Source organism: Diorhabda carinulata, chromosome 5 (genome assembly GCF_026250575.1).
Source record: "Diorhabda carinulata isolate Delta chromosome 5, icDioCari1.1, whole genome shotgun sequence".
NCBI lineage: Eukaryota > Metazoa > Arthropoda > Insecta > Coleoptera > Chrysomelidae > Diorhabda > Diorhabda carinulata.
The window spans coordinates 26,523,245-26,543,507 of NC_079464.1; the positions used below are offsets into that span (position 1 = coordinate 26,523,245).

The 20,263-nt window shown below is 34.0% G+C and overlaps 1 protein-coding gene across 1 annotated transcript; it reads left to right on the forward strand.

Moving 5' to 3' along the window:
- Positions 1 to 565: 565 nt before the first annotated feature.
- LOC130893631 (protein argonaute-3) lies at positions 566 to 18,826 on the forward strand. The gene is made up of 10 exons (XM_057799874.1): positions 566 to 626; positions 694 to 1,083; positions 1,140 to 1,319; positions 1,385 to 1,760; positions 6,155 to 6,497; positions 8,776 to 9,027; positions 9,588 to 9,794; positions 10,265 to 10,569; positions 13,382 to 13,653; positions 15,293 to 18,826. Exons 1-10 carry the CDS (start codon positions 584 to 586, stop codon positions 15,625 to 15,627), a joined length of 2,703 nt encoding a protein of 900 aa, XP_057655857.1. The 5' UTR covers positions 566 to 583; the 3' UTR covers positions 15,628 to 18,826.
- Positions 18,827 to 20,263: the final 1,437 nt, after the last annotated feature.

Here is a 20,263-nt window from a genome sequence, read left to right on the forward strand (position 1 = left end):
TCTCTTTTGAATAATGAACTGCAACTTCAGTTACTTTTAAAGTACTTTTAGTTGTAAAAATAACTGCAATTTTAAATAAATTGTAATTACTTCTTAATCAAAGCATTGAACGCAACAACCCCAATTGTCTCTAGTTTTAATGAGTAGATAAAAAGCACATACCGGAATGCGTGTTCCCTATATGAGGTAAGCAAGAGGCAGGAGGTTCATAGTTCTTTTAAATTCAAGAGCGTGGAAAATTAATTGCACTATTGTCAATAGCTCGATATAGAGTTAATTGAAAAATATGAAAAAATCCTTTATCGTCCATAAACACAAGGAACGAAATAATCAATAGAATAAACTTTGTAACGCTATAAAGCAGAATATTGAAAAGTCTTTCCAAGTTCAAAGAATTATCCTAAGAAGCTTCAGGAATTATGTAGAAGTGTAAGATGCTCACTTCGAACATTTATTAGTTTTTATTTGATAAGTTGTAGGCTAACCAACTAAATTTTTCTACATTTCAATTCAATTTTAATAGATTAACTAAAACATACATAGATTAATTAGACAAGCTGTGTCACTTGACATCTGACAATTAATGAAATTTTGTGGTTTCTCTATGTTTACAATAAACGATTGTGGTATGTAGGTTATCTTGTTCAGAATTTAAATTTCTTAGAATTTCACTTAATTCAATCAAATATTTAGTGCATGATAAAATGGATAAAGTTCCAGCAAAAGGTCGTGGAGCTTTACTTGCTCGAATTGCTCAAATGCAAAGGGAGAAATCTGAGAAACAAGTAGGAATGGAGGTAACAGCTGATCCACCAACAAAACCAAAAGGCAGAGCAGCCCTACTCCACAAATTGAAAGAAAAAAAAGCTGCTACACCTGGAATGAACACAGTACCACAGCCTGAAACTTCTGCCTTGATAACTACACCTGGAACGAAGACAGTACCACAACCTGAAACTTCTGCCTTGATAACTACACCTCTTCCAGAATCGTCAATTTCCGAAACAGAGGTAAAAGTAGATTTTATAACTAAAGCCACATCAGAAATTTCTTTTGTTGAGAAAGAACCAGTGCATTTTAAAGGTAAGTAATTTAAATACATTAAAATGGTATTAAAACCAGAAATTAAAATATTTCAGGAGATTCTGGTAGACCTGTTAATTTGTCAGTGAATTACATAAAATTACACCTGCAAGAAGATAGAGGAGTATTTGAATATGAAGTCAAATTTGATCCAGAGCTAGATGCAACCAATAAGAGAATCAGAGCAACGAATATTGTTATGAAAGAGCTTAATTTGCCCAAAGTATTTGACGGAGGTTAGTTTTTTTTATTTAAAATTTTATTTTTTTTTTCATTTCACGTTTTCTCAATTTTTTTGTAGGCAGTATTCTCTATCTTCCTCAAAAAATCACAGATACTTTCAAAACATTTTCTATTAATATACCAGGTGCAGACGGCGATCAAGCAGTCGAAGTGAAAATTATTTACAAAAAACAAAAAAGCTTATCAGAACGTGAATGTATTCCTCTTTATAATGTTCTCTTCAAACGTATTATGTATATTTTATTATATACTCCAATGGGTCGTAATTATTTCAATACACACCACAGATACTTGATACCCCAACACAAGTTAGAAGTACTTCCGGGTTATGTTATATCAGTTAATGAATTGGAAGGTGGATTAATGTTGTGTCTCGATACACAACATAAAGTAATGAGAACACAAAATGCTTATGAACTTTTGAAAGAACTAAGGTAAGTTTCTTTTAATATTTGGTAAAACTTTAGGTTACAAACAGTCGATTTATAGTGATTTGAAGGCGAGGTGGGAGTGGGGTAGCTGAAGGGAGTTGCAGAGCCCCATATAAATTGCAAATGTCTTAAAGAGTTCTCTGCGCCCCCAGAATGAGCTGTGAGAGGTGCCCCCCACAGCTATGAAATCCCCGTCATAAATGAAGCTTTTCTTTATATATATACTTTAAAATTCAGGTTGTGTTGGGTGTATATTAGTACTAAATTAGTAGTTCTAAATGAAATACAAAATTATAATTATCTAATCCAACCTAATCTAACCCAAGATGTTTGAGTAGGACGGGATGTATTGAGTTAATGCCCTCTTGAGGGTGCCGGCTAACTAAAATAACATTTCCCTCCTTTTATAATCTGTATTTCTCTTGAAACCACTCTCGTATTACTTCAGGTGGGGGATATTCACTTTTTTTCTCGTCTATTGATATTAATCTCCAGTTTGTTATTTACTTTTTTGGTCCACAATATTTTCTATTGTCTTACCTATTGCTCTCCACTTTTTCAGATCTTCAATCATCTGTGATATTTACCTCTGTAGGTCTGATATTGATAGCTCAGTGGTAGTTCTCTCTTTTTCTTCGTTCCAATTTGGACAGTAGAGTATATGCTGTGCAGTATCCAGTAGATGCATTTATCATCATTTGTTTTCCCAATTTTGTATGTAAATTATTGATAACTACCATGGCCTGTGAGGAATCTGGTATTAGTGTTCTTGTCCATGTATTTTCTTTACTTTCATTTGCGTTCTAGTGTTCCTGTCATATCTTTAGTGTCTGTACTTTGGTTTCTTTCCTAATGCGTTTCTTCTTTTCGTTTGCAGCGGCATGGAGCTTCTTTCTTCTATTAGTAGGTCTATTGATGGCAGTTCAGCAATTACTAGGGTTGCTTCTGTTGATGCGATTCTATATGAGCTGCATATCCTTATAGGAGCCTGTCTTCTATGTTTGCTCTAATTTTCATTGCAGTATTCTATGCTGGGGCTGCATACAGTAATATTGAGGTGGTGACTGCTGCCAGTAGTTTTCTTTTACTTGATCGAGTTTCTTTAGTATTGGGCATTATTCTCGCCATTGCCACAGTCATTTCGCTTGCTCGGCTGGAGCTGGAGCTCATTATTAACTTTGTGAGATATGGTGTTGTTCTACAATTTTGCAATTATTTCCTTCTCTTGAATGCGTTTTTTACAGTTCCTGTATGATTTTTTATTAGTTTCCTTTATGAATAAATCTACAACCGACTTCACCGCATCTGTTCCTCCCAGTTTTAAAGCCATATTGTCAATCTGATAGTCTGGCTTTTAAGTTCGTTCATTAATTCTTCATCTAATCTGCTCCGTATTATATACTCTAGTAACTTGTTAGTTGTGTTAAGGAGACTTAGATATTCATTTCTTCCCAGTGGCTGGCCTTTATATCAAAGGTTAAGTTTCCTGGGGGCGATTTTGTATCCTTCACTCCATGGTTGTTATCAATTTCCACACATATTCAGCTTCAACAGTGTCTTTTTAATGTCTTTAACGTCTTTTATGTATTCTGATTTGTTATTTGTTGTTGTTCTTTTATTACTTTTGGCAAATTTCCTTCTTGAGGCCAGACATGCATTTTTTAAAGCTGCGATTTCCTTTGTCCACCAATATACTGGTTTGAGATATTTATATTAGGCACTGTAGCTTTGCAAATTTTCACCAGAGTGTCTTTATCTCTCCCCCTGTTGTAAGTAAGCCTTTTTTCCGGCCTTGTTTATAGCGTTGTCTAGTTTCCTTTGGTTAATTTTTGTGAGGTTTTTTTACTGTTTTTACCTTTCCTAGTTCATAATATCTGATTTCGAAGTATGTATATCTGTGATTGCTAAAAATTTCTTTAGCTATTACTTTTCAATCCACTATTTTTCTCCTATATTACTCTTTGTCATGATAAGGTCTATGATTGAGCTTGCGTTGCGTCTAAGGAAAGTGCGTTCTACGCCTTCATTGATGAGAACCAGATATCTTTGTGTAATCCATTAGCACATAATATCGCCTGTCTTTTATTGGCATACCCCATTCTAAAGTTTTAGAATTGAAGTTTCTTGTTGCAACAGCGTCCTTTTAGGATCTAAGTATCTTTTTATCTAGGTTTTGGATAATCTCTTGGAATTTTTGGATTCTTCTACTAGGTCCAATATAAAAGCTTAGCAGAATAAAATTTCGGATTTCAATCCAGATAAACGCCTTATCTGTGCTGCTTTCACATATTGGTATCTTTTTTTTTACAATTTTCATTGCTGCATCCTTCACGTTCTTTGTTTCTTCATTTGGTTCTTCATATTGTCTGTCTGTCTTCTTAGTCTACAATTTTTGTCAGTGCGTTTCTAAATGCTTCACATCTTCCTGTGCCTATGGTGTGACTCTCATTATTGCGTAGTAAGCATCTTTCTCCAATTTCCTTGCAATCATTAAGGTGATGTTCTTTACAGCACTTGAAGTAAAGGGCTATATTGTCAGGACCATTGCAGTACTCAGCTGTATCATTGAAAGGCCATCATCTAAAGCATTTGTTTATATCTATTTATTTCAACACAGTATCTCGTGTATCCGACTTTGATGTTGTTCAACCTGCTAATAGTATTTGTCTGATCTTGATTTATATGTAGTATTGCCGCTTGTGTTTTGCCCGCGTTAAGTTCACTCTAATTATATCATGTTCTTTAGGATATTATCTCCTCAAGCAGTTCTTTTCTACTGGTTGTGATATCCACACCTTCTTCCATTTCCTTTCTCTAGGTAATGTAGGTCAGTTTTAACTTTGAATCATTTTCACCTAAGCTCTTCTACTGCTTCTATTCGCCTTCTTTTTTCTATAATGAGGTTATTGGACAGATTCCAATAAGGAATTAAATTGCCGCTGGGTCTTTGCCTCCCCCCCCCCAGAATTCGTGGGGCAACCTACCTTAGCAAGGAGATCTTTTCCACTGATAGTGGTACCATTTTGGTGTAATATATTTTTTTGCTCAAACATTTTCTATTTCATTTTTCATTTTATTTTGGGCTTAGTTTTGCTCGAGTGTCTTTCTTTAGGAAGAACGTCTTCATTACGGCTATGAGCTCTATCTGCCCGTTGAATTACCGTACATAACATAATAACCGTCGCGTCCTTCCTGGTTTTGGCACGCCCTGCGCGGTACCACCTATATCTGGAAGCCATTTCCCTATTCATCACCTGGGGAGGCTTTCGGTATAGGACCAGCAACCCCGGCCGAGAACCTAACCTAACCTAACCTAATCTAACTTAACTTTCTCAACTGTAAGCCGATTATAGAAAATGAGACGCCATATTGTTACCAACTCAACAACAACAAGTAAATGATTAACCTTTCGCCAGACGTTTAAGCTTTTGCAACACCACCAGGTGCTAGCCGTATTCTGGTCGGCAAATTTTGTTTCATTTCACTTCCCAAATTATTTTGGAATGTTTCCCATACACAAGTTCTGAACACTCTTCACACAATTTTATAGTGTTTGATTTTCTCTGTTCAAAGTCTGCTCTTTTCTGATAATGAAGGCTTCACATCTATGGGAAGGTTTTTTATGTCTGATCTGGCATACAACTGTTCTTTCATTAAATCTTGAGCCAGATTTTTGAGAAAAATATTTCTTCAATCAGGAGCTTCTCTGTTTTTTGATCCCAGTTACGTTCATTATATGATAAAAATTACCATCGGCCATCTTCTTGTTACTCTTTTCGCCGAGTAACAGGCGTATAATTTGTTGACAGTGACAATTCCTTCGGTTGTATTTTAAGCCATAATCGTTTCTAGCTTCTTGGTGCCTGTCGATTTTATCATTATTATGCATAGTTTAAATCAAAACTGCACATTTAGTTTTCTTCATTGCGTATGAAACCATTGGCAACTTTTTTGGAAGCCTAACTGTGAACTGGCAAAAATTCTTGATCGATAGCCAATGTATTTTTCCTCAGGGTGTCCAGGAATGGAATTTTCTTTGCTAAAAGAATCTGAGCCAAGTCGACACTTGAATACCAATTGTCAGTAGGTACTTCAGACGGCAGTTGACAACTTTCACTTCAATGTTAACTGTTTATTGAATGACTGAGACAAAAAGTCAGCGGAAATTTCCTAATAATAACGAAAATCCCTGTCTTCCGTCCAACGGACGGCGTAGCAACGGGCGAAAGGTTATTGGTAACGAGGGACTCGCCAAGCATGACACAATACAAAATGGCGTCTTAAACGAGTTGTGTTCCGCTTCATATGAAGCTGAAAAACAAATTTTCAAAAATTAATTTAATAATCCTCATGGACTATTTGCCATGAAAATATGACACTTAATTTTTTAAACTTAGGGCAGCAGATCCTAAAAATTTCAAGCAACTCGCTACATCAAGTTTGATAGGTTCCTGTATATTTACTAAATACAATAACAAAACTTATACAGTGGAAGATATCGCTTGGGACATGTCGCCACAGGATACTTTCCCCACCAGAGATGGAAATAGTATTTCCTTCATCGATTATTACAAAAAGCAGTATGATATTACCATAACGGACTTGACTCAACCCTTATTGATAAATAGAAAAAATGTTAGGGTGTCTGGTTCAGCGGAAAAAGTAGAGAAAATCGTTTGTTTAGTGCCCGAAATTAGTTATCTCACAGGACTTACCACCTCCATGAGAAATGACTTCACAGTGAGTATATTAACCTTGAATCTTTTTATATAAAGGTAGATTAAGTCGCCCATTAGCACCCATTTTTATATAATGAAATTGTTGATAGCTAATGTGAATCGATCTTATTGCAAACAAATACAGATAATTCATAGATTTCATCATGAATTTGATATTAAAAAAACAAAAATCTTAGCTCAAGACACGAACTACCAAAAATTATTAATCAATGAAATGATACACATAAAACAAGATAAATACTCTGTAAATGATAGACAATATAAAAAAACCTCGACCAAATTTACCATAATTTGATCAATTAGATTATTTCAATCTACCTGGTATAATACCGTTTTATTGAAATTTCGAGGTAATTACACTGATTCTAATATTATGTTTTTAATAATGTTTTTAAGATATCTACTAATATGTTTTTATCTATTCTACAAATATTTTAATCATCAAATATTAATTATTCTTTAGAAAATGCTGATAATGTTTCACAAATTACTTATAATAAGTGTACGTTGAATATTGAAATAAAATAAATAATTTATTAATATAGGACCATCCATTATATAATTATGGTCAAAAAGTGTACTCATACTTGAAAAGTATAACAATATATATAATAATGCATCTAAATGTTTTTGTTTTTAGGTCTCTTCTGTTTGGAAAATAGTTTTTTTATAGTTTTTAAAGGAAAGATAAATTTTGACGTTTCGACTTTTCTTCAAGTCTTTTTCAAAATATGATACTGACACTGACAATTTGCGTATTTATATTGATTTATAGATCAATATCAAAATAAAAATAAAGTCAACTTTGTTTCAATAAGAAAAATTGATTCTTTCTTGGTTTCCACATCTCAAATATATTAGAATTTACAAAATAGAGCTATAAATTTTACTTGAATTATTCAGATCTTTTTTATCATTTATAGCTGTTTCGTTCTTATGAATGTGACCATTTCTAAAATTTCCCTTTTTCGTGTATTAGATTGCGTTTCAAGAATTTTTGAATCTTTATAATTGAATTTATGCTTTTTTGACATTTCATGGTCAAATATATATATAAATTTCTTGGATCCACAGATTGTTTGGATAAAATAATAAAACTTCGATGGAATATCACATTTATATGTATAACTTAACGTTTCGTTGCTTCCTTGGGAGCATTTTCAAATGAATAATTAATGTAAGTAAGTAATTTGTGAAACATTATCTGTCTGCTATCTATATTGGTAGTGCAAGTCAGCGTATTTCTCTTATTTCCTCGTTTTGAGAGACTTGCAAAAGTGGTTAAGGCCGGAACCACCAAAAAACCGTTGTGATTAAACAACTTCGCCAAGCGTACAATCACTGGTTTACGAGGATGTATTGATATCTAGTTAGCCTAGATCAGTTACATGCATAAACAAAATATTGCGTTACCATAGCAACGAACAATAACTTAATAGAAGTGTTAGTGTAAAGTTTGAGGTCAAAAAAGTGAACCAGAGTTACGCAATAAATTAAAAGAAAAATGATGTAAAAAAAATGGATTTAAAAAGGTTAAGAGGTAAGCAGATTTTCGAAGATATGCTTAATACCCTTGGCGATCAATATTTTTCGTATCCGACCGTGAAAAATTGGACTGCAAGCTTCAAAAGAGGTACATTTTCTATTGAAGATGCTGACCGATCGGGAAGGTCAGTATTCTGTGTCAGTCCCCGAAAATATCGATGCAGTTCATGACATGTTTCTATCAGATCGTCAAATTGGGCTAAAACGGATATCTGAAACACTGAATATTTCATACGAACGCGTTCATCATATAGTTAACGGCAATTTGGACATGAGAAAAATTGCTGCAAAATGGATCCCCAAATGTTTGAATGTTGATCAAAAGCGTGCAAGGGTAGAAGTTTCGTGTCCAAAAATCTGCTGGAAAAGTTCTTGTTTCAGTTTGCAGAGCAAGAAGAAACATTTTTTTTTTAAAAGTCTAGAGACGTTGCAGATTCGCTGTAATAAATGTATCCAATTAAGAGGAGAATATGTTGAGTAATAAAATATTTTGATATTGAAATTTTGTTTGGTTCTATAGTAGGCTAAGAATTTCTCAATATATCCTCGTATTTTTTGTAACTATAATCATAATTTTCATTGGCTAATTTAATCATATAGTCCCGTCCAATCATTCGTTGCTCCCTTTCCTCTCATATTTTTTTGATTTATTCTTCGAATTGACCTGTGCAGTAACCGAAATCCATTTCATTCTTTTGTTTTTTTAAACTATATATATATTTTTTTTTCACAAGGTGATGAAAGATATAGCACATTACACAAGAGTCACACCAAATCAAAGAGTAGCGGCCCTACGGAAATATTTAGAAAATGTCGAAAAATCACCAGAAGCTCAACAGGTTTTGGCTAGTTGGGGACTACATCTAGAAAATGATTCTTTATTGATGTCCGGAAGACAATTGGATAACGAAATCATTTACTTTGGGAATAATCAATGTAAAACAAATGATAATTGTGATTGGTCCAGAGCTGCTTCAGATTATCAGGTATATAACAAATTCATTACTTGTAAAGCATAACCTTTAAAACCAGTTTTCTACTTTCTTTTATTGGTGGAATATAATCGTTTTAATAAAGAAATTTATATTGATACAGATTTTAAAGTCAATGAAATGAAAATATTTTTTATATTTAATTTTCCTGTTGAATGATTTTGCGAATTGTAAACTAAATTAGAGGAGCTGAACAAAAAATTAGATAATAACCTACAATTCTTACACCGAATTCAAACATAGAATTTAATAATGCAACTGATAATAAGCCGCATGTGAAAACTCTCGGTCATCAAAAAGCTCCCACCTTAACCGACATCTTACGAACAGAACCGACGTACGCTTGTTATATTACACACAATTATTGTCCTTTAATTACTTTGCAAATTTAACTACAAACTAAATTAACGAGAATTGTAGCCGAAACATTGGCGGTTAAAAATAGTTTAAAATTTTTTTTAGCGTGGTGGGTAGTTTTGTTTCTTAATTTTTATCGATATCGTGTTAATACTTACCCGATCTTCGTATAAAATATGTACTGTTATATTTGATAGGTATCTGGTCCAGTAGACATGAACAATTGGATAGTTTTCTTCACCGATAAAGATAAGAAGTACGCCAATGAGTTTTGTGAACTGATGTGTAGATTAGGAAAAGTAATGGGATGTCGTATAAGGCAACCACAACAAATAAGATTACCCGATGATCGATCCGAAACTTACGTAAAAATATGTCGAGAACATATCAGTAGAAAAACGCAGGTAAAATATATTGATAAGTTTCTATTTTACTTATAATTGTTATACATTTATACATATTTCTTATATTATATTTGTCCATAATTTCAATCCCAGACGATATGAATACATAAGTATTCGAAAGCTCGGAATATATATATATATATATATATATATATATATATATATATATATATATATATATATATATATATATATATTATTATTATTATTACTTATTAATCAATTGATCACCTCATCACATCACATCATGAATATCAAAATAGGAATAAAATCAAAAAGAAAATTTGATTTTATAAGAAAAATTAATTTTTCCTTAGTTCTTACATCTCAAATATGTAGCGGTAATCAATTAAATTATTTGTAGTTTGCACTTTCATGACTATACTTAAAAAATTTATTCCAAGCTTTGTTACATATTTGCAGTGGCACTTGTTTTTTCTCGTTATAATAATTTATAATAATTCTTTTAGATTGTAGTGTTCATCTGTCCAAACATGAGGAGCGACCGTTATTCTATCATTAAAAAAATTTGTTGTTCTCAAATACCCGTGGCGTCTCAAGTTATAAATTCTAGGACGTTATCGAATCCGCAAAAGGTCCGATCTATCGTACAGAAAATAGCGTTGCAGATGACTTGTAAATTAGGCGGAACACTTTGGACATTGCGATTTCCTTTTAAGGGATGGATGATATGTGGTATTGATGTTTATCACAGTAGACCAGAAGGAACTTCTGTTTGTGGATTTGTGGCTAGTCTCGATGAAAGTATTTCAAGGTAAACGTTACATTTTATTTCAAAATTTACAAAACAACCTGTTTATAGTTCTTTCACCTTTTATTATCTTATAACCAACAAAGTATATATTTATTATTATGCAGTAGGATAATTGGGCGACGACAAATTAATCACTCGCATTTTTTAAATTTAAATCTGTCAAAAAACCTAATAAAATTTATTTTATTTTATTACCTCCACTTCCACTACATGTCCAACAATATCAAATCCTGGGGAGAAAGGTGGAGGTTTGCCTTAGGTAAAGGAAATGCTGATCTGGTGGCATTTCTTGACATCAAAGAAATATTTTATTCTTCTTTTGAAAGAATCTGCCGGGCACCCAAAGGACGTAACACTGAGATTTGTATGATAAAGTGAATAGGGGCAATGCTCTTCAAGAATTTTGTGTCCGCCATACTAAATGGCCAAGTTGTCGAAATGGTGGTGGTATTGTTGAAAGAAAACAGTGAATACTGCAATACTGAATAATGGAGCCACTTGGTACACACATGATTTCAGAATGAATGGCTTGGCCGGATTGGACTCCTGCAGAAGATGCCATAGAAATACACTGAGTTCTCTCTGTTCGAACAGCAGATTTGCTATAACTGATGAACTGGTGAGCTTTAGGCTTGTGCTGGGGTGCAATAAAATCCCAGATGAATTGGTGAGTGATGGCTACAAGATCTAGCTCGTTTGGATGCCCAGTCTTGGTGTAGCTCACATAACTGAGAAATCCCCTCGCAAGACAATCTACAGAGATGGATTGAAAAACCTGGAATGAGACCAGCTAAATTACACATAGATTGGTCTTCAGCCGATTTTACCATCAACTGCTCTGATTAATTAGGCGCGAAATACGACATCTTTCAACCCTGTTTTACACAGGCGAAGTCCAAACATATGGGCAAGCTTTCCAGTTTACCCAGTGATGTTCAAGCCTCGCTGCCCAATTGGCTTTGGTAGTTTCAAGTAGGGTGCAAACAAAGACCAAAGGAGTCTGTACTGGGCAAGATGGTCTCTCTCTTGGAGGCTCAGGTGGCGGCTGGGTCTTTCTAATGGTACCTCAGGAACCTCTGGAGGAAACAAAGCTAATAAGATGCCATCTTGTACAACAAGTTATTCTCGACAACAATTTTCTTGGATGTCCTTTGGCAGCGCTACAAAAATTCAAAAGACTGGTGTTGCGGTGCTGTGGCCACCCTCTTGAGCATCGGACATCTACATATTGGCATCATCGTACAGGATACCAAGCGGCGCTACCGTATTAAAGATACACGTAGGATACAACATCTATTGCACATATGAATTTAAAAAGGCGGACTGAAGGGAACTAGAAAGCGAAAAGGTGGATAAGGACTCACCCTTCTCCAAGAAAGGTACACTACTCTTATGCAGATTTGGCTAGCAGCCTGTTACACAGACAGCACAGCACTACCAATGACATTGCAACACATGACTACCGAGTAACATTGATTCCGTAATACAACAAGGCACTGAATAAATTTGCTGTCTTCATGGCAATAAAGCTACTCAGTATCCCTGTACATAGAAAATTCAGGTAATAGAATTGCGGACGAGCTGGCTAATATTGGCGCCGTTAAACCGCTGACACGCTCTGAACCTGTGGTGGAAATCTTACCAACAGAGTAAGGAACATCTTAAACAAAAAGGCGTGGCTCTAATTCTAGGGATGCGAGCCAAATAAGTAGTGAATAGGAAGAAACTCTAGTAGGCGTACTAATCACAAGGTACAGAAGGATAGTGGCAGGACTTCCGACCCAGGCTATCGAAAGAAACTACCTACCTACCTTTCCACATTTTTAGTAATTAGAGTTCAAGTTATTTTGAACTGTATTTGTGGAATAATTTTGATATTGTTTACTTATCTCAAATGTTTTAATTCTATGAATAATTAAATTGATTTGTTTGGAACTCCGACGCTGGCCAACACTAAGTTTCTATATTACACTGTAAAACTGTTTAGAGTAGTAAATATAATATTTTAGTCGTTCCTTTCATAATTCATAATGTAAAATTACAAAATTATATCTTTTGCTATTTTATTTGAGAAAGTTTTCACGAAAAGGTCCTTCCTCTCGTATTGATATCTAGTTAGCCTAGACCAGTTCCATGCATAAACAAAATATTGCGTTACCATAGCAACTAACAATAACTTATTAGAAGTGTCTGTGTAAAGTTTGATGTCAAAAAAGTAAACCAGAGTTACGCGGAATGCTATCCAAAGGTGTTTTGTTTTTGCGGGACAACGGCCCTGCACATAAATCTCATGTTGCCATGCAAAAAATTCGTGATTTAGGATTTGAATTACTAAAACGCCCCCCTTAATCACCAGATTTAGCTCCGTCCGACTATCATCTCTTTCCTCAACTGAAAAAAGTTTAAAAGGTCGTAAATTTTCTTCCAACGAGGAGGTAATAAAAGCTGCGGAGGTTCGTTGTAATGAATGTATCCAATTAAGAGGAGAATATGTTGAGTAATAAAATATTTTGACATTGAAATTTTATTTGGTAGTCTAAGAATTTTTCACTATATCCTCGTATACTGGACACACTGTTTATACTACTGAGCTTCGATAACCCAAGTTATCGTCTTCAAAGACTGAAGGTAAACTAAGTTTTACTTCTAATTTACTCAGTTTCTGAAGACCTTATTTGGTTATCAAAACGCGCGTCAGACGTAATTATTGCTATTGCTGTAGTGGTAATGTAAATGATGTGTTCAGTATAAATATCACCAACGGTTAAAAAAATACCAATGTAAGAATTATGCTTAATATGTTTGTTTTTAGATGGTTTAGTGTTGCTACATTCCAAGAAAAAGAACTCAGTGATCACATGCGAATAGCTTTTAAGAAATTATTAGAAGCTTGGTCGAAAGAGAATCATTGCTTCCCAAAAAATATTGTGATAATTAGAGATGGTGTCGGTGATGGTCAATTAGATTATTGTAAACAATATGAAATAGAACAAATAGAACAAGTATTACGGGAACTAGAATTAGATATAAAAATATGTTTTATCATTGTACAGAAGAGGATAAATACCAGAGTGTTTTCAGTTAGTAAGTAGAAAAAAATTTTCTTGTACTATTTCCGCCAGTTAGAAAATTCAGAGAATGCATCCACGAGCTTCCAGTGATTCGCCGTTTGAGAAAACAAAATACTTATTATATACAAAATACGATTATGTATGAAAGGAAAAGAACATAATGTTTCTTCACATGCGTGTTTGTTCTCTACGCATTCTTCCCTCCTGCCATCTCACGAGTGTCTAAAGAGATTCTTCAGTGGCATTGAAATCATAGGTTGCTAACTTTAGGCTACCAAAAGTGGACTGTATTTGTATAAACTACGAGGGTAAATCACTAAGTATGGACACTAGCCAAATAACTTTTGATTATCGCCCACACTAGCTAGATAGGATTAAGATCGGGACGGTAAGGAGAGAAAGCGATCAGCATAGGTGTCATACAAGCCCCACTAGGTGAAACACAAATCTCTGCAGTCATTGTCTGATCTCTATCACTGGAAGTGGACACACCAATTTTTCCTTTTCTTTTGTCGCTAATATTTTCAAATGACTTTGGGGATTCACTGTGCTTTCCGTCTCATCACAGTTGAAAATCTTGTCAGCTGTTAGATTGTATTTGTCAATACATCAGCCATGTATGAAATTGAGTAACAGTTACGTGATTGAACCCCATAAGAAAGGCCCCGAAGTGGCTCCTTGTGATCGTATACTAATATCAGGGTGTCTCTTCAAAAGTCCACTAATCCAATCTTTGCCAGCCGTTTCGCAGTTTTTGTTAAATTTGTAGGAAATATTATTTCTAGTCGCCACTTGTACGCCAATCGACGTGCATTTTTCATATATACCGCAAATAGGTGTTTTTTCATATCTTGCCAACTCAAGTTACTGTTCATCCGTGAACATTTATCTGAATGTTCCAGCTTACTTATCTATTTCTATGGCCTCTTTTTCTCGTCCGTTCTTGACGTATCGACCCAATGTTGATTTTGGTACACTGAATTTAAACCCAGGTCTCTGTTGATTATAATTCAAAGCAGAGATTTATTGGCGGGAAATTTTCAGTTTATACCTTCGGTCTCTGGAGACGAAACGTACAATCGTCTAATTGGTTCATGTTTTCAAATTTTGAATTTGTGATACACCAATATTCAATAAATAAATTAGTTGAATCTATGGGTGCTAGTCTTACGGTCAAGGATGGGGATACAGTAGCATTATAAAAAAAGTTCGATAACTACATAAACTTATTATGTATACATCAGCAAAACAATATACTTAGAAATATATATCAAACACAAAATTAAATGGTACATGCCGAATCTCTAGAAGCAGCGTAACTCTGCTGAGATGTAGGCATTTGAGAACTGCTCACTTCGCTGTCCCGAGACAGAATTAATTTCTACTCTATTCAAAACGTCTCGCCTGCATTCGTGTGAGTATGTTGTTTTTTCCTAAAAACTGTACCTGTATTATGTAATGTTAAATGCGAAGGCCCATGGCGTGGTCGCTACAAATCAAAAATATCTTCAATTGTTTTATATGAATTATTTATTTTTTATATTTTGTCTTTGGCTTCTGTGTATTTTTGGTAGTCAAGTTGTTGTTGGAACACTAAGTTTAATTACTATTTTTTCTCAAATAATCAATAGAATTATTTTGTATTTCCGTAGATCGAGACGGCAACTTTGGAAACCCTCTACCCGGTACGATCTTGGACCATTCAGTGACAAGACGTTATTTGTGCGACTTCTTTTTGGTACCTCAAAATGTGCGATACGGAACTGTAAATCCCACGCATTACATCGTTTTATATGATAGTTGTAATTTAAAACCGGATCACATACAACGATTATGTTACAAACTGTGTCATCTATATTATAATTGGTCTGGTACGATTCGCGTACCAGCGCCTTGTCAATATGCACACAAATTGGCTGCGTTGGTGGGGCAACATATCAAGCAATTACCGAGCTCTACATTAGCGGATACATTATTTTATCTTTGAATTTTTGTATTGTAACAATTTAACTCTTTCGTTACGGAATTTATCATGTAAATGTTACTTACGTTTCAATTACGACTATGGGATGTTCGAACACGCCTTTTTAATTTTTTTTAGCTTTAGTTTTTTGGCAAGGAACGAGACAATTTTTTCTTGGTACAATTGAAGAATAATATATCAAAATTGTTTTTTAATGAACTATCCTAACACTTCCAAATGGGAGGTTTGATTGATACTCTAACCCGGGGCAACAGATTCTGCATGAACTACGCATTTGATAACGACTTCCATTGACTGTTGCTTTGATTCTGGGTAATAACCACAGAATATTGACTCATCATCAGTAATATATTTGATGGATCAAGCTGTTTTTTCAAAGTACAAAATGTTCAAACTCCATCTACTTTCTGATTGTCAGGAACACTACGAGGAACAAACCTCGCAGCAATTATTTTCATTCCCATATCTTCAGTTAAAATTCTCTGAATAGTGCTCCAAGATAACCACTACTCACTGATAGTTGATCATTTTATCATTCGACCGTCTGTGAGTACATGGTTTCCATTTTTTCCCAACATTCTTTTCGATTCTAACAGTTGATAGATATCCACAACGAGGTTTGTCGTTAATCTACATGTTGCCATTTTTAAACCATGTACACTTGAGTTTTTTCTATGTAGGCTGTTTTCAACATTAGAACAGTAGCATTTTTAATGAGTAGACAACAAAATTTGCTCTGCTCGCAGAAATGCTATTTCCTTTATTATTGAGAAAACGAAACTTCTGTCATACCTTTATTCCTCTTTTTATTGGCTTCAATATAAGATCTATTCAGGGATAATCTTCCTTTAAATTATGTCATTCGATTGACCGATAAGAAATTGAGGTTTTAGCTATCTGGAAAATAACATGTGTAGTATGTTTTTCATGTTTTTGCTGGTATTTTAAGATGGTTATATAATAAGACCACGCTTAACACAGTTTCGTCTTAGCGTTCTATTATTTCACCCCTGGGTTTACTCTAAATTGTGCTAAAAGGAAGCATTTTTATCATTTTGAATATTTGTTAACATTATTGTTAGTAAATATTTATTAATATAACTATTAATATAGTGACAAATATTATGATCTTTAGTTTTTATCATGGGTGATAATGAAAAACAAGAAAATGAAGCAACCATCATTAGATCCTGGTCATGAACAACAGCAACTACGTCAAGCTCTCCAACTAACATTATTTGTTCTAGAATCAACTTCATATAGGAAATGGAAAAACGACTATCTATATGGATTGACGACAAAATTAAGCGCAATATGTATGAATAAGCTAAAATAATTTTCAACTACATTCATGCTGAGACAGGTGACTTAAGTAAAATTGGTTAAATAAATTTAAGCATTGAAATAACCTTCACAACATAAAGAATACAGGAGAAGCAGTACGTGGTGATACGAAACCAACGGCTTAATTCCCATTAAAAAAAAATAATTGAACAAGGAATGTATCACCCGGAATAAGTTTTTAATGTTGATGAAACAGGCCTGTTGTGGAAAAGAATGCAAAAACGAGCATTTCTATATCGTGAAGAGAAACGAGCACCAGGATTTAAAGCAGCAAAAGATCGCTAAACACTTATACTGGATGGTTACGCAAGTGGAGATTTCAAATTTACACCACTACTACTTTACCACTACAAAAAGAGAAATAGATAACTATGAAAATTTCCAGGATTGGTTCATTGAATATTTTGGCCTGTCTTTTAAATGTTATTGTGGAATTAAAAAACTTGAACAAGAAGCATTACTATTAATTGATAATGCTCCATAACATAACTGCCTTACTCCAACCAATGGACCAAGGCGTTATATTCAATTTTAAGGCTTATTACTTGGGGAGAAGAGAAGCAATCAATAAAAGAATTTCGGATATATAATATTATGGATGCTGTGGAAAACATAAACCTTTCTTGGAATCATAAGCATAATCCAAAATTTGTATCAATGGAGTATCTTCAACTCCACTTGAAGAAATCGTCGCTAGATGGTTGTACATACGTTTTAGCTATATCACTTCCATCACTGTCTTGAAATGGATCTAATTCTTCTTCAAAATCAATGTTATGCACAATATCTTGGAGCTCTTTGTCTAACAAAGGCTTATCTATTCTAAAACGAAAATTTTTAATATATAGATTATTCAGTACTGATGGAACATATAAGTTCCCTTTTTTTTGAAAAGAAGAAAATTCAAAAACTATTGTTGCACACTAAAGTAAAATAAAATTATAAATAGCTTATTTGGCAATTCCGAGCACAGCACATATAAAAACACAGTAATAAGTGTGACACGTGTCTGCTGTTTACTAGCAACATCTACACTGACAAAATTTTATAGAAAAGCAAAAAGCCGGCTACAAACAGCAACAAAGTAGACAGGGCTGGACTTGTTTATGAACCTATGACCGTACAGTACTAAAATCCCAGATCCTAGTGCATTTGAAAGCATTTAAATCACTTTAGTAAAATTAGAAATTCTCTTGATAATATGTCCCTACAGTATTGAGAAGATTAAATGTAGCATGTGGTAAAATGTGATTTTTCTCTCTCTGAAGTTTCAGTGTGATCATCTTCTGCTATGTCATTTTGATGTATTTTTTCATTTCATATCCTTGTAAATCGGAGTCAAATCTTCATAATTATACTTTGATTCCAAGGAGAAAACGGTTCCACTTCAGAGAAATTATGGTGATTTTCCAAAGCTGCTTCTATTTCTAAGTCCAAATCTTGTCATAACTATAAAACTATTGTATCAACTACGGTTGGTACTATATTTCAACCGAAATAAAACTACTACCTGAGAATATTAGTATAAATAACAGCAAAAACTAAAACTACTGTAATAAAAAAATAATGAGATTGTGTGCATTTTAAGTTTTCAAGGTTTATATTTGTCTGTAGAAAGATGAATACTTAACGAGGGCATTTTTAGGACAAATAGAAACTTTACAATTATTTTTAACTTTCTTGGGATACTTATTACCGCAGTAACGAAAGGGTTAAAGAAAATACGGGTATTATTTGAACATTTATTTAAGTTTCTCATGATCTAATTTTTTGCTCTATTTACTACAATGACTGATTGTTAAACTGTCTAGTTTACCTTTTTTATATTTTTTTATTATTAAAATAGGAAATTCTAGCATCTGCTGCCTGGCCTTTAAACCAATTGATAACAGTTTATTTAAACTTGTCATCATTTTCCCAGCGCTCTCCACCAAGAAATTCTCCAAGTTTTAGAAACAGATATTGAAATAGGACTGTATGTTGGATAATCCAGTACTATTGCAAAAATTGAGGAGGCCTTGTCGAAAGATTATGTTCGGGAATAGTTCTTTTATGAGTAAAATTATTTTTTTTATTTTCAAATCCCAATACTAATCTTGTTTTTTATTAATTTGGAATTGAGTGCCCCTGTACCCTATAAAGGACAATTCATGGATTGAAATTCAGATATTATGGGGGGCTTATGTTGTGTGCTAAGTGAAGAGGCCTACATGACTTCCCTTGATTTCGATGTTCTCTCGAACACCCAGTTGACAATATGTGGACTGGAGTTTCATCCTCATTTTTGCATCTTGACCATTGAGCATTTTGCGTGATGTTCATCGTCTTGAGATTCTTTGCCATTAACCAGTGGCTAGTAATCAACTTGGTGATCAGTCTTTTTTTTCGAATTTGATGAAACTGGAGAGGGTTTTAGTTTGTTGCATGCTCGTTGTTTCCATTCGCATGTTCAAAAAGTTGCTTCCAGCTCTTTTGTTCATCAGACTTTTGATGAAACCATCTGGTACGGGAAATGGGAAGAGCGGAAGTGTCTCTTGAAAGTACTTTTCATTAACCCGTCTGCTCTTTTATTTCCTATTTATTCATACCAGGATATACTAGTTAATGAGGAAGACTTGTCAAAAAAATGACAACGACTCCATAGTTTGAACCAGAACGTTGTTGTGTCTTCATGAGATGTCAAATCAACAACAAACTGAACATATGATGAAAGTATCAGATGGGAAACTTTGACCCCCACAGAAAAAAAACTAAAGGTGTCAGGTTTGGTAATCGGTCTCTCCCTTTAATTGAATCTGATCATACAATTCATCCACCATGATATTCTTCATCCAAATGTCGTCCTACCATCCTATAGGGATGTTATTTCGAAATTAACGAATTTTAAATTTCAACGATTGACGCTTCTATTGCATATTACATGTTTTATAAAACGTGAGAATTTGCAGTGCGGATTCACATACTTGGGTGCTTGTTAGAGGCATAAAGGAGCTCATTGTACTCAGTTGAATACCAAGTTTCATTTTCCTATTGAATAAATGTTGATATTTATGTCACGATAACTTTACTATGGGGATTTTTCTCAGTTAAACCTTAATGATATGTAGAAAGAGCAGTTCAATGAAATGTTTGTATAACGAACCTCCGAATATACAAATTGATCCAACATGAACAAAAAAAGGATCCGAAGAGCTTTCCATGAGTTGTTGATACTTATTTACTTGAATAGCATAACGCAAAAAGACAAAGAAAAACTAAGAATAATGGAAATAAAAATACTGAGAAGGTTCCCAAG

Coding starts and splice junctions, on each gene's coding strand:
- LOC130893631 (XM_057799874.1), top strand. CDS start 584: ATGAAATTTTGTGGTTTCTCTATGTTTACAATAAACGATTGTG. Junction 1,761..6,154: donor GAACTTTTGAAAGAACTAAG/GTAAGTTTCTTT, acceptor TTTTAAACTTAG/GGCAGCAGATCCTAAAAATT. Junction 9,795..10,264: donor ATATCAGTAGAAAAACGCAG/GTAAAATATATT, acceptor TAATTCTTTTAG/ATTGTAGTGTTCATCTGTCC.